Consider the following 15,253-nt stretch of genomic DNA (forward strand, 5'->3'; position numbering starts at 1 on the left):
TCTCTATATCTTTAGTCATCCAGAGAGCTCTAGCTATGGATGCCCTTCTGTTCCCCCTTGTGGGAATGTGTCTACTCTGTACCCGAACCAACTCCTACTTAAAGGCCTCCCATTGTTCAATTACTATTTTTTCTACCAATATTTGATTCCAATCCACCTGGGCACGATCCCTTTTTAACTCACTCAAATTTGTCCTCCTCCAGTTAAGTATTTTCAAATTTGATTTTTCCTTGTCCTTTTCCATAACTATTCTAAACCTGATGATATTATGATCACTGTTCCCCAAATGCTCCCCCACTGAAACATGCTCCACCTGCCCCACTTCATTCCCCAGAACTAGATCCAGCACTGTTTCCTTCCTCGTTGGGCTGGAAGTACACTGTTCCAGAAAGTTCTCCTGTGCACATTTCAGGAATTCCTCCCCCTCTTTGCCCTGTACACTGTTACTGCCACAGTCTATATTGGGATAATTGAAGTCCCCCATTATCACTACATAGTTCTTGCATCTTTCTGCAAATTGCCTGCAAATTTGCTCCTCTATCTCCTTCCCACTATTTGGTGGCCTATAGTACACCCAGTCGCATAACAGCTCCTCTATTGTTCCTTAATTCTAACCAAATAGATTCCTTCTTTGACCCCTCAACCACATCATCCCTTTCCAGTGCTATAATAGTTTCTTTGATCAATTCTGCCACCGCCCCCCCACCACCTCCTTTCTTTCCTTCCCTATCCTTCCTGAATACCTTGTAGCCAGGAATATTCAATATCCAATCCTCCCCTTCTTTGTGCCAGGTCTCTGTTATTGCCATCATATCATAGTCCCATTTGGTGAATTGAGCCTGCAGCTCACCAACCTTATTTACCACACTACATGCATTTACACACATGCACTCCAAACTCACCTTAGACTGCCTCGCATTTGCGCCCTGTCTGATTCCTCCTATTTCTGAACTCATCGTTACTCTAGTGCTATTTGTCCCTCCCTGTCCTCTGTGAACCTTGTTTCTCCTCTCTAATGTTTCATCCTGGTGCCCATCCCCCAGCCAAATTAATTTAAACCCTCCCCCACAGCACTAGTTAACCTCCCTGCGAGGACAATGGTCCCAGCTCTATTGAGGTGCAACCCGTCCATCTTGAACAGATCCCTCCTGCCCCAGAACTGGTCCCAATGCCCATGGAATCTGAAGGCCTCCCTCCTGCACCATTTCTCCAGCCGTGCATTTACCTGTCTTATCCCATTAATTTTACTCGGTTTGGTCCAGCCTACAGTCAGTCAGTCAATCCCATTAATTTAAAAACATAGGAACAGGAGTAGGCCATTCAGCCCCTTGAGCCTGTTCCACCATCCAATTAGATCATGGCTGATCTGTACCTCAACTCCATTACCTGCGCTAGTTCCATATCTCTTGATACCCTTACCTTGATATGCATTACTCCAGATGGGGTCTGATCAAGGCTCAGTACAACTAAAGCATCTCTTCCTCACTTTTGAATTCTAGTGCTCACTTTGTCTGTTTAAGTCCCTTTGTAACTTCCTGCTCCCATCCACATAACTTACTGTACCTGCTAACTGAGTGTTATCTGCAAATTTGGATATACAACTCTCTATTACTTCATTGTTGTGTATGGTGAAAAGCTGTGGCCCCAGTACAGATACCTGGGGAACACCACTTGTCACATCCTGCCAATTAGATGATGGGGCCATCCCATCTGTATAGCCTCCAATGGTCCCAAAAGTGGTCCCAGTGTTCCCGGAATCTGAAACCCTCTCTTCTACATCACCTTCTTGCCACATGTTGACAATCCTCATGTTTCTCTCCCTGTCTGCTCCAGTACGTGGCATCGGGAGTACTCCAGTCAGGCCCAGTCTACAGTCAGTTTGAGTAGCAGGTGCAGTGGATCTCTGCAGTATTCTACACGACTGCAGATTGAGGGATGACTAACTTTGTTCTCTGCTTCACAAAGCCAGAGGGCCACTCTTACAGGTGACTAAAAACATACAATATAGACAAGCTTGAAGCTAACCTCAAGCAGTACAACAGCCTAAAGTGAGCTACAATTTATTTTACAATTATATCCTGGAGTTCCATCTGATTAACCAAATTGTGTAAGGAACAGAAACTTATTCCAGCATTACCCAACCATACTGATAGCACATAGATGCTACTCACTTGGCATTTTGAAGTTTCTCTTCATCGGTCAGGTCGCCAGTCTTCACAAGGTCATATCTGACTGATGCAGGCTGGATAGCATCGATCAGATCCAGTACTGGTATACTTGTGCTAATTTCTTTGTCCTGTATATCGAGTAACATATTGGATGACATACATCAGAAAAACCCAATACAGACCGGACGCTTTTACAGGACTGGTGGCCTTGCACAAGTCATCAGCAACAGTCCCAGCCATTTGAACTGTAATTTCCACCATCTCCAACAGACACAGCTGGCACCAGAACCTGCAACTAGGAGAGAGGAGAGGGGCCACTGCACACAGGGGGTTCAGGGGCTTCAGATGCGGACACCATGGGCAGCACACACTCTACCACATGCAAGTGCAGCTCCCACAATGTCAGCGTCAAATAATACCAAGATGGTCATCAAACTGTTTATTTATAAGAAATCACTACAATCATTTGTTCTACTTAATTTGATTTTTAGTCACTTCTGAAAGGGAAACAGTGATTTTATTCAATCAGACCAGCGTGTGTTCAGGGGTGAGGGAACAAAATAAGAAAAAGGCTGCATATAGTGACACTACTGTTCAAAGCCAGATTGGAGATGATTGGGTAATTCCCCCGTCAAGCACACCTGGAGACTGCACTGCTGTAAGAGACTGGGATTGATTTTTGCACATAATTTGTATTATGTAATTCTCCTCCACTCACTGCATTTTGCTGGAGAAATAATCCTGCTTTTATCAGGAGAGTCTGCTGTAGTTTCAGTCATGAGTTCTGTTTGCTATAGTGCTTAGAGTCTCTGTTCAAACAGACACTGTTTGCTGAGTAAATAGACTTTGTTTGCTGTAAAATAGACTGTTTGCTGTAAGTCCTGCCTCCAACTCATTGGCCGACACAGAGGCGTCAATACTCACTCCGTAAAAGAAAACCCTTTGAGTAAATTGGGGTGGGAGCTGGCTGTGAAAGTAAAGCTGACCCGTGTAAGAGTGGGGTAAGTCAGTGCTGTTACTATACGAGTGTGTGAAGAGCAGTTGGGAGACTTAAGTAGGTATAGGGGCTGACAGAGATGTACATTCCAGTATACACGTAAATATATATTTTTATACATGTAACACATTTGTATATTCAACATAAGATCTAGAAGCAGAAGTAGGACATACGGCCCCTTGAGCCTGCTCCGCCATTCAATAAGATCATGGCTGATCATCTACCTCAACTCCACTTTCCCGCCTGATCCCTGTATCCCTTGATTCCCTTAACATCCAAAAATCTATCGATCTCAGTCTTGAATATACTCAATGACTGAGCATCCACAGTCCTCTGGGGGAGAGAATTCCAAAGATTCACAACCCTCTGAGTAAAGAAATTTTTCCTCATCTCGGACCTAAATGGCCGACCCCTTATCTTGAGACTATGACTCATTCTAAACTCTCCAGCCAGAGGAAACAGCCTCTCAACATCTACCCTGTCAAGCCCTCTCAGAATTTTATATGTTTCTATAAGATCATCTCTCATTCTTCTAAACTCCTGAGAATATAGGCCAATTCTACTCAATCTCTCCTCATAGGACAACTCTCTCATCCCAGGAATCAATCTAGTGAACCAGTATGTTTCTCATTCATGTATTTCAGTTAGAACTATAATCTATTTGCTTGCAGTGGGTGAGGGGAACCCTATTTATTTCTGTACTCAGTTTAAAAAATAAGTCTATCCTTGATCAATGCCACAGGGGATCCGCGAGTACAATATTAGAGGAACAGATTACCTTAAAGCTTGAAATACAGGAGCTTTTTCCTGATTCAGATAATTTCTGATTCACCCAGCTTACAATGATGTCATCATTGACCTTTTCTCCATCACCAATCTCCTCCAGCATGTTCAATGTATACCTAGGAGCAAAGAAAATAGCATTAGTTTATCTGTATTGTCCGTGAAAAGAGACGTTATCACTGCCATCTATGTTGTAATAGGAATTAAAGGATTGTGCCTAGATTGTAGTATGGTTGGAAATACTTTTAATAATAAATCCATTCGATGAAAATTCCTTCAAACTAAACAATGTAAAACAGCGAGTTGCTATGATCTGGAATGCACTGCTTGAACGGGTGGTGGAAGCAGATTCAATAGTAACTTTCAAAAGGGAATTGGATATATACTTGAAAAGGAGAAATTTGCAGGTCTATGGGGAAAGAGCAGGGGAATGAGGCTAATTGGTAGCTCTTTCAAAGAGCCGGCACAGTCACGATGGGCTGAATGGCCTCCTCCTGTGCACAATGATTCTATGATAGTATGATAAGGAGACACAGGTTCACAATAATAAACGGCAAATTTAGGCCTGGCACAGGAAGTTTTTTTGCACACACAGAGTGATCACCACACGGAATGGACTCCCAGATAGAGTAGTGGGGGTGAAAACCCTGGAATCACTGAGGAAACAATTGGATGCTGTGATGTGGGGTCTTTCTGGACGGATGTGTTAAGATGGGCTGAAAGGCCTTCCTTACCCATAGGCATCATGCAACCAAAGTACAAAGGCAGGGCGTAGAGAAAATATTTCAAAAACTGTCTCACTCAGAGAGATTTTCTCATCTCAATCACAATTTCCTACAATTTCTCCAAAGATTTCCACAAGCTCAGCTTCTTTTGTAAATAAAAGAAAATCTTCAGGAACACTAGTGTGATGGCAACAACAGATTTTAGCTGATCAACAAAGCTTTGTGAATGGGAGACAAATGACACATGCCTTTACCTAACTCGGATTGTAAAAAGTCCTAAATTACATACCATATATTGGCATTTCAGTGTGATGAAGATGGCAAAAGCAGAACAGATCATGTAGGATAGATAGATAGCTTTTTGGCAACCAAAGGTATTAAGGGATATGGGCCAAAGGCAGGTATATGGAGTTAGATCACAAATCAGCCATGATCTTATCAAATGGCGGAGCAGGCACGAGGGGTGAATGGCCGACTCCTGTTCCTCTCTTCCTGTGTTCCTAGGATTATGGACTATTTATAATCTTTTGTTGTGGCGTAAAAATGGGCATCCGGTAGCGGAAAATGAGCGGGAGTTCCGTCCTGCTGGATCTTCGCGCCCCAAAATAGTTCCTGGGAGGCCGGGACCAACGTCATTGGAAGCAAGCAGCACACTCCCGTCTTAGCCTATCTAAAACCCACCAATAGCAATTTGGGTCTAAACCACACAAAACATGGAAAATCTAAACTACTTTGTCCAAATCTACAAGGCAGAACCAAGCAGCAAGTTTGTACCAAACTATCCATATTCCCAACATACATCAGTTAGAGCTCATTTTGGTGCCGTCATTACCTAGCTTGTGTCAATCTTGCACGTTAGAATATACCCACCTCCTCATTAACTGCCACATCAAGGCTAAAGTTGGCATGTGTTTGCCTTCATTCAGATCTTGACCTGCAATTCCAACGAGTGAAAACTTGGCTTTGTTCTTTCCCAGATCAACTGCGTAGTTACAGTTTTCCAGCTGGTGGGTAATAAAATCTACATGTTAAAAACTCTCTGGTTTGGTTCATCATCAATAAATGCAGTCCTCGTTTCCTTAACAGTCGTTTAGTTTTAACCAAAAATGAATCAAATGCACAGGCCTGTTGGCTGTATTGATAGAGCTTCATAAGGCCTGGGTTTCAATCTTAATCTTACCTGTCATTTGTGCTCATTTCAACTCAATGAGCATGTCTCACTAGCTCCTGGTTTGGCACACCATCCATATGGAATACTTCTGCTTAAGTCATAAATTACCAGAACAAAAGCTATGAATATCAAGAACCAAGAGACTGATTTACAGCCTTGAACTTAATCCCCGACATCTCTCCCTCACCACCTCCCCCCACCCCAGACACTCTGGGCTGAGCGCCAGCATTCTGTGCTGTACAGTTCTGGGGTGCAGGTTTCACCACAGAGGGATTTCCTGATTTGACTATGGCTGCGGGGAGGTGCTGAGGATATGCCAGATAGAACCTAGTATGGGGAGGGCCGGGGATGGGGGGGGAGAAGTCGTCCACCAGTCACACACATCTACTGTCGGCCATATATAACAGCACTGGTAGACAAAGAGGTCTCCCGCCTGTTTCCTTGGCTGGGGAAGATGCATCATACTGGAAGGCTCCACAAATGGTGCTCCATTTAACTATATAGCAGGCAGCGCTGGAGCCCCATTCAAATATATAGTCATCTGGGTTTAATTCGGATCAAAGAAATTCACCTGCTTTCTGACATGAGGTGTCTATTATTTCAACATTATTTAATAAACATATTAATTTTGTTTTAAAGAATTAAACGAGATGTTAGAAAAAATTTCTTTACACAGAGGGTGGTTAGAATGTGGAATTCTCTGCCACAGACTTGTTAGAGCAGAGTTCGTCAGACCTTTTAAAAGGGAACTAGATAGTTGCTTGAGAACGAGGGAATATTATAAAAAATGGGCAGCAAGCACGAGAGTGGGATTAGAATAGGTGATTCAAGTGGGGAAAAGGAACGAGTGCAGACTTGATGGGCCGAATGGTCTGTTTCTGTGCTGTGACATTCGACAAAAATTAGTCAACATGGTTTTGTGTAGGGGGAAGAAAACACTTTCTCACCTACTTCTTATGCCCTAATGATTATCATGATTGTTAGGTTTTTAGGGAGAGAACTCCCCCCAAATTTCGAGGGAAAGTTAAGCTTCAGAGGGAATTTTGGGAGAGTTTTTCCTAAAATTCTTGGTGAGAGAGGAGGTGATAGGAACAGTGAATATCTTACATCGAGTCGACAGCACAGAAACAGGCTATTCGGCCCAACTGGTCAATGCCATCCTTTATACTCCACACGGGCCTCCTCCCACCTTACTTCATCTAACCCTATCAACATTCTCTTCTATCCCTTTCTCCACCATGTGCTTATCTAGCTTCCCCTTTAATGCATCAATGTTGTTTCCCTCAACTACTCCTTGTGGTGGCCTGTTCCACACTCTTACCACTCTTTGGGTAAAGAAGTTTCTCCTGAATTCCCTATTGAATTTATTAGTGACTATCTTATATTTATGACCTCTTGTTTTGGACTCCCCCACAAGTGAAAACATATTCCCTATGTCTACCCTATTAAACCCTTTCATTATCTTAAAGACCTCTATCAGATCACCCTCAGTCTTCTCTTTTCTAGAGAAAAGAGCCCCAGTCTGTTCAGCCTTTCCTGATAATTATATCCTTTCAGTTCTGGTATCATTCTTGTGAATCTTTTTTGCACCTTCTCCAATGCCTCTATATCTTTTTTATAATATGGAGACCAGAACTGTTCACAGTACTCCAAGTGCGGTCTAACCAAGGTTCTATACTAGTTTAACATAATTCCCTGCTTTTCCATTCTATCCGTCTAGAAATGAACCCCAGTGCTTGATTTGCCTTTTTTATGACCTTATTAACCTGATTTGTCCATCTGTACCCTGAGATCCCTTTGCTCCTCTACTCCATTTAGACTCTTATTATCCAAGCAGTCTCCCTATTTTTCCTACCAAAATGCACCACCTCACATTTATCTATATTAAAATTCATTTGCCAATTAGACGCCCATTCTGCAAGTTTATTAATGTTCTCTTGCATTTTTACACATTCTTCCTTTGTATTAACTACACGACCCAATTTGATGTGGTCGGCAAATTTTGAAATTGTATTTCCGAATCCCGAGTCCAAATCGTTTATGTAAATTGTGAACAACAGCAGTCCCAGCACCAATCCCTGTGGAACACCACTTTCCACCTTTTGCCAGTCTGAGCAGCTACCCTTAACTCCTACTCTGTTTTCTGTTTTTAGCCAGCTTGCTATCCATTCTGTTACTTGTCTCCTGACTCCACATGCTCTGACCTTCATCATGAGTCTACAATGCGATACCTTATCGAAGGCCTTATGAAAATCCAAATATATTACATCTACTACGTTACCCTTGTCTACTCTTTCCGTTACTTTTTCAAAGAATTCAATAAGGTTGGTCAAGCACGACTTTCCCTCCTGAAATCCGTGCTGACTATTCTTTATTATATTTTCGTTTTCAAGATGTTTTTCTATTACATCTTTGAGCAAAGATTCCAATATCTTTCCTACCACTGCCGTGCTTTGTTCAAGAAATCAATTAGAGTACTGTGAAAATACTTTCCACTTCAACTAAGGCATGGGGCACCAATTAAGATATCAGTCAGCTCACAAGTGCACACTTTTGTGGATGGCTAGGAAGTTCATCCAGAACTCATGCACCTAGAACCAATGAACCAAGAGACTGCTGCCTTAGATTCTGGGTCATGGAGACCAGCTGACAGTGCAATCCCTAGATTGGCAGTCAAGTATTCTGCATTTTAATTCAATATTCAGCTAAAGGAGTGGGACTGGGCGACAGCAAGTCTGGCCATCATTCACCAGGCAAAACCAAGGAGCAATTTTAACCTAACTAACTAACCTTAAGGTACATATACAGCCAGATACTGAGCTACCCCCTGCAGATCTTTCTCCAGTTCCCAGAAGTGCTCTGCTGTCTCTCTCAACAAGAACAAGTTGCATTTATATCGCATTTTTAACGTAGTAAAACATCCCAAGGCACTACACAGGAGCGTAATCAGATAAAAATTGACTCCGAGCCACATAAGGAAATATTAAGACAGGTGACCAAAAGCTTGGTCAAAGAGATAGGTTTTAAGGAGCGACTTAAAGGAGGAGTAGAGAGGTGGAGAGGTTTAGGGAGGGAATTCCAGAGCGAGGGCCCAGGGCCCAGGCAGCTGAAGGCACAACCGCCAATGGTGGAGCAAAGAAAATCAGGAATGCGCAAGAGGCCAGAAATGGAGGAGCGCAGAGATCTCTGCGGGTTATAGGGTTGGAGGAGGTTACAGAGATAGGGAGGGGCTATCCTCCATGGAGAATTGTTTTGTCCGTTCTGTTCTGTGGTTTTAAACTGATATTTTCACAAAAATTCTGTGTGTGGTTTACTATTTCAGGCCATGATTTTTCCTCACCGATTCTTCATTAGTGCAGTTTTTCCAGCTTGATCTTAGCTGTTGGTAATTCCTCCACAACTGGTAATTAATTTTAATGGCAGACATTTATGATACTTGTCTAATTGTTAAAGATATTTCTGATAATCTAAAATACTCTCATTTTTATATTTAAAAAAAACCAAATATCTAAAACCTGTTTCTTTTCTGATAAATGTGGTGGAATCTCAGCACTACAAAGGGGGGCAGGGACAGAGGCATGGGGATCTCAGGTGACCACAGTTACAGAGCAAATTGTGAAATATCCAAAGTCTCAGTATTTCATTGACATGATTGCAATAGGTCTTCACAAAGCTCTGATGGTATCCAGCCAGAGATTAGGATCTTTCATTGACAACTTACTTTCTTCATGTTAGCACCCAGTTTAGGATAAGGCGGTTTGTTCACCCGACTCCAGTCCACTGGAACCTTAATTTTTTCATAGAGCTGCAGAATCACCAAGGCATCCTCCAGGTCACTGGAACAAAGTGGTTTGCAGAGAATTAAAACGTTTCCATGGTAACAAATGATTTATCGCTTTTGAACCGTGAAAGAACATATAATGGTAAGTGGCTTATTCTTGGGCGAGTCTTTTGTGTTATGGGAAAAGTATGAATTGCTCATTGAAATGTGTAATCAGAACAGCTCACAGCAGGGGGTGGAATTAAGGATATGGATCCTGTCAGAGTATATTGTATATTGAGACCCAGAGACTGTAACTGTATATTCAGACCCAGAGTCTGTAACTGTATATTCAGACCCAGAGTCTGTAACTGTATATTCAGACCCAGAGTCTGTAACGGTATATTAGACCCAGAGTCTGTAACTGTATATTCAGACCCAGAGTCTGTAACTGTATATTGAGACCCAGAGTCTGTAACTGTATATTGAGACCCAGAGTCTGTAACTGTATATTCAGACCCAGAGTCTGTAACTGTATATTCAGACCCAGAGTCTGTAACTGTATATTGAGACCCAGAGTCTGTAACTGTATATTAGACCCAGAGTCTGTAACTGTATATTCAGACACAGAGTCGGTGTCTGTATATTCAGACCCAGAGTCTGTAACTGTATATTAGACCCAGAGTCTGTAACTGTATATTGAGACCTAGAGTCTGTAACTGTATATTGAGACCTAGAGTCTGTAACTGTATATTGAGACCCAGAGTCTGTAACTGTATATTAGACCCAGAGTCTGCAACTGAAAATTGAGACCTAGAGTCTGTAACTGTATATTGAGACCCAGAGTCTGTAACTGTATATTAGACCCAGAGTCTGTAACTGTATATTGAGACCCAGAGTCTGTAACTGTATATTAGACCCAGAGTCTGTAACTGTATATTCAGACCCAGAGTCTGTAACTGTATATTAGACCCAGAGTCTGCAACTGTATATTGAGACCCAGCGTCTGTAACTGTATATTGAGACCCAGAGTCTGTAACTGTATATTGAGACCCAGAGTCTGTAACTGTATATTCAGACCCAGAGTCTGTAACTGTATATTCAGACCCAGAGTCTGTAACTGTATGTTAGACCCAGAGTCTGTAACTGTATATTCAGACCCAGAGTCTGTAACTGTATATTGAGACCCAGAGTCTGTAACTGTATATTAGACCCAGAGTCTGTAACTGTATAGTCAGACCCAGAGTCTGTAACTGTATATTCAGACCCAGAGTCTGTAACTGTATATTGAGACCCAGAGTCTGTAACTGTATACTCAGACCCAGAGTCGGTGTCTGTATATTGAGACCCAGAGTCTGTAACTGTATATTGAGACCCAGAGTCTGTAACTGTATATTAGACCCAGAGTCTGTAACTGTATATTGAGACCCAGAGTCTGTAACTGTATATTGAGACCCAGAGTCTGTAACTGTATATTCAGAACCAGAGACTGTAACTGTATATTCAGACCCAGAGACTGTAACTGCATATTCAGACCCAGAGTCTGTAACTGTATATTCAGACCCAGAGTCTGTAACTGTATATTAGACCCAGAGTCTGTAACTGTATATGAGACCCAGAGTCTGTAACTGTATATTCAGACCCAGAATCTGTAACTGTATATTCAGACCCAGAGTCTGTAACTGTATATTCAGACCCAGAGTCTGTAACTGTATATTGAGACCCAGAGTCTGTAACTGTACATTGAGACCCAGAGTCTGTAACTGTATATTCAGACCGAGAGTCGGTATCTGTATATTAGACCCAGAGTCTGCAACTGTACATTCAGACCCAGAGTCGGTAACTGTATATTAGACCCAGAGTCTGTAACTGTATATTAGACCCAGAGTCTGTAACTGTATATTAGACACAGAGTCTGTAACTGTATATTCAGACCCAGAGTCTGTAACTGTATATTCAGACCCTGCATCTGTAACTGTATATTGAGACCCAGAGTCTGTAACTGTATATTCAGACCCAGAGTCTGTAACTGTATATTCAGACCCAGAGTCGGTATCTGTATATTAGACCCAGAGTCTGTAACTGTATATTAGACCCAGAGTCTGTAACTGTATATTGAGACCCAGAGTCTGTAACTGTATATTCAGACCCAGAGTCTGTAACTGTATATTAGACCCAGAGTCTGCAACTGTATATTGAGACCCAGAGTCTGTAACTGTATATTGAGACCCAGAGTCTGTAACTGTATATTAGACCCAGAGTCTGTAACTGTATATTCAGACCCAGAGTCTGTAACTGTATATTAGACCCAGAGTCTGTAACTGTATATTCAGACCCAGAGTCTGTAACTGTATATTCAGACCCAGAGTCTGTAACTGTATATTCAGACCCAGAGTCTGTAACTGTATATTCAGACCCAGAGACTGTAACTGTATATTAGACCCAGAGTCTGTAACTGTATATTCAGACCCAGAGTCTGTAACTGTATATTCAGACCCAGAGTCTGTAACTGTATATTGAGACCCAGAGTCTGTAACTGTATATTGAGACCCAGAGTCTGTAACTGTATATTCAGACCCAGAGACTGCAACTGTATATTGAGACCCAGAGTCTGTAACTGTATATTCAGACCCAGAGTCTGTAACTGTATATTCAGACCCAGAGACTGTAACTGTATATTGAGACCCAGAGTCTGTAACTGTATATTCAGACCCAGAGACTGTAACTGTATATTGAGACCCAGAGTCTGTAACTGTATATTGAGACCCAGAGTCTGTAACTGTATATTCAGACCCAGAGTCTGTAACTGTATATTCAGACCCAGAGTCTGTAACTGTATATTCAGACCCAGAGTCTGTAACAGTATATTGGACCCAGAGTCTGTAACTGTATATTCAGACCCAGAGTCTGTAACTGTATATTAGACCCAGAGTCTGTAACTGTATATTCAGACCCAGACTCTGTAACTGTATATTCAGACCCAGAGTCTGTAACTGTATATTGAGACCCAGAGTCTGTAACTGTATATTGAGACCCAGAGTCTGTAACTGTATATTCAGACCCAGAGACTGTAACTGTATATTCAGACCCAGAGACTGTAACTGTATATTCAGACCCAGAGTCTGTAACTGTATATTCAGACCCAGAGACTGTAACTGTATATTCAGACCCAGAGTCTGTAACTGTATATTCAGACCCAGAGTCTGTAACTGTATATTGAGACCCAGAGTCTGTAACTGTATATTGAGACCCAGAGTCTGTAACTGTATATTGAGACCCAGAGTCGGTGTCTGTATATTGAGACCCAGAGTCTGTAACTGTATATTGAGACCCAGAGTCTGTAACTGTATATTCAGACCCAGAGTCTGTAACTGCATATTCAGACCCAGAGTCTGTAACTGTATATTCAGACCCAGAGTCTGTAACTGTATATTCAGACCCAGAGTCTGTAACTGTATATTGGACCCAGAGTCTGTAACTGTATATTCAGACCCATAGTCTGTAACTGTATATTAGACCCAGAGTCTGTAACTGTATATTCAGACCCAGAGTCTGTAACTGTATATTCAGACCCAGAGTCTGTAACTGTATATTGAGACCCAGAGTCTGTAACTGTATATTCAGACCCAGAGTCTGTAACTGTATATTGAGACCCAGAGTCTGTAACTGTATATTCAGACCCAGAGTCTGTAACTGTATATTCAGACCCAGAGTCTGTAACTGTATATTCAGACCCAGAGTCTGTAACTGTATATTCAGACCCAGAGACTGTAACTGTATATTGAGACCCAGAGTCTGTAACTGTATATTCAGACCCAGAGACTGTAACTGTATATTGAGACCCAGAGTCTGTAACTGTATATTGAGACCCAGAGTCTGTAACTGTATATTCAGACCCAGAGTCTGTAACTGTATATTCAGACCCAGAGACTGTAACTGTGTATTCAGACCCAGAGTCTGTAACTGTATATTGAGACCCAGAGTCTGTAACTGTATATTCAGACCCAGAGTCTGTAACTGTATATTGAGACCCAGAGTCTGTAACTGTATATTGAGACCCAGAGTCTGTAACTGTATATTCAGACCCAGAGTCTGTAACTGTATATTGAGACCCAGAGTCTGTAACTGTATATTGAGACCCAGAGTCTGTAACTGTATATTCAGACCCAGAGTCTGTAACTGTATATTCAGACCCAGAGTCTGTAACTGTATATTCAGACCCAGAGTCGGTGTCTGTATATTCAGACCCAGAGTCTGTAACTGTATATTCAGACCCAGAGTCTGTAACTGTATATTCAGACCCAGAGTCGGTATCTGTATATTAGACCCAGAGTCTGTAACTGTATATTCAGACCCAGAGTCTGTAACTGTATATTCAGACCCAGAGACTGTAACTGTATATTCAGACCCAGAGTCTGTAACTGTATATTCAGACCCAGAGACTGTAACTGTATATTCAGACCCAGAGTCTGTAACTGTATATTCAAACCCAGAGTCTGTAACTGTATATTCAGACCCAGAGTCTGTAACTGTATATTCAGACCCAGAGTCTGTAACTGTATATTCAGACCCAGAGTCTGTAACTGTATATTGAGACCCAGAGTCTGTAACTGTATATTAGACCCAGAGTCTGTAACTGTATATTGAGACCCAGAGTCTGTAACTGTATATTCAGACCCAGAGTCTGTAACTGTATATTGAGACCCAGAGTCTGTAACTGTATATTGAGACCCAGAGTCTGTAACTGTATATTGAGACCCAGAGTCTGTAACTGTATATTAGACCCAGAGTCTGTAACTGTATATTCAGACCCAGAGTCTGTAACTGTATATTCAGACCCAGAGTCTGTAACTGTATATTGAGACCCAGAGTCTGTAACTGTATATTCAGACCCAGAGTCGGTGTCTGTATATTCAGACCCAGAGTCTGTAACTGTATATTGAGACCCAGAGTCTGTAACTGTATATTCAGACCCAGAGTCTGTAACTGTATATTGAGACCCAGAGTCTGTAACTGTATATTGAGACCCAGAGTCTGTAACTGTATATTAGACCCAGAGTCTGTAACTGTATATTCAGACCCAGAGTCTGTAACTGTATATTCAGACCCAGAGTCTGTAACTGTATATTGAGACCCAGAGTCTGTAACTGTATATTCAGACCCAGAGTCGGTGTCTGTATATTCAGACCCAGAGTCTGTAACTGTATATTGAGACCCAGAGTCTGTAACTGTATATTCAGACCCAGAGTCTGTAACTGTATATTCAGACCCAGAGTCGGTGTCCGTATATTCAGACCCAGAGTCTGTAACTGTATATTCAGACCCAGAGTCGGTGTCTGTATATTCAGACCCAGAGTCTGTAACTGTATATTCAGACCCAGAGTCTGTAACTGTATATTCAGACCCAGAGACTGTAACTGTATATTCAGACCCAGAGTCTGTAACTGTATATTCAGACCCAGAGACTGTAACTGTATATTCAGACCCAGAGTCTGTAACTGTATATTCAGACCCAGAGTCTGTAACTGTATATTCAAACCCAGAGTCTGTAACTGTATATTCAGACCCAGAGTCTGTCACTGTATATTCAGACCCAGAGTCTGTAACTGTATATTCAGACCCAGAGTCTGTAACTGTATATTGAGACCC

General features: G+C 41.9%; 1 protein-coding gene across 1 annotated transcript in view; it reads right to left on the minus strand.

Moving 5' to 3' along the window:
- Positions 1-15,253, minus strand: part of LOC137327103 (plastin-2-like) — a 61,174-nt gene that overhangs the window by 5,202 nt on the left and 40,719 nt on the right. Inside the window, exons 12-15 of the mRNA XM_067992554.1 lie at positions 9,566-9,680; positions 5,544-5,677; positions 3,944-4,067; positions 2,172-2,296 (exon numbers count right to left, since the gene is read on the minus strand). Of these exons, the coding sequence (XP_067848655.1) occupies positions 2,172-2,296; positions 3,944-4,067; positions 5,544-5,677; positions 9,566-9,680 (498 nt within the window). The remainder of the gene's footprint in view (positions 1-2,171; positions 2,297-3,943; positions 4,068-5,543; positions 5,678-9,565; positions 9,681-15,253) is intronic.

This window comes from Heptranchias perlo, chromosome 11 (genome assembly GCF_035084215.1).
Source record: "Heptranchias perlo isolate sHepPer1 chromosome 11, sHepPer1.hap1, whole genome shotgun sequence".
Taxonomy (NCBI): domain Eukaryota; kingdom Metazoa; phylum Chordata; class Chondrichthyes; order Hexanchiformes; family Hexanchidae; genus Heptranchias; species Heptranchias perlo.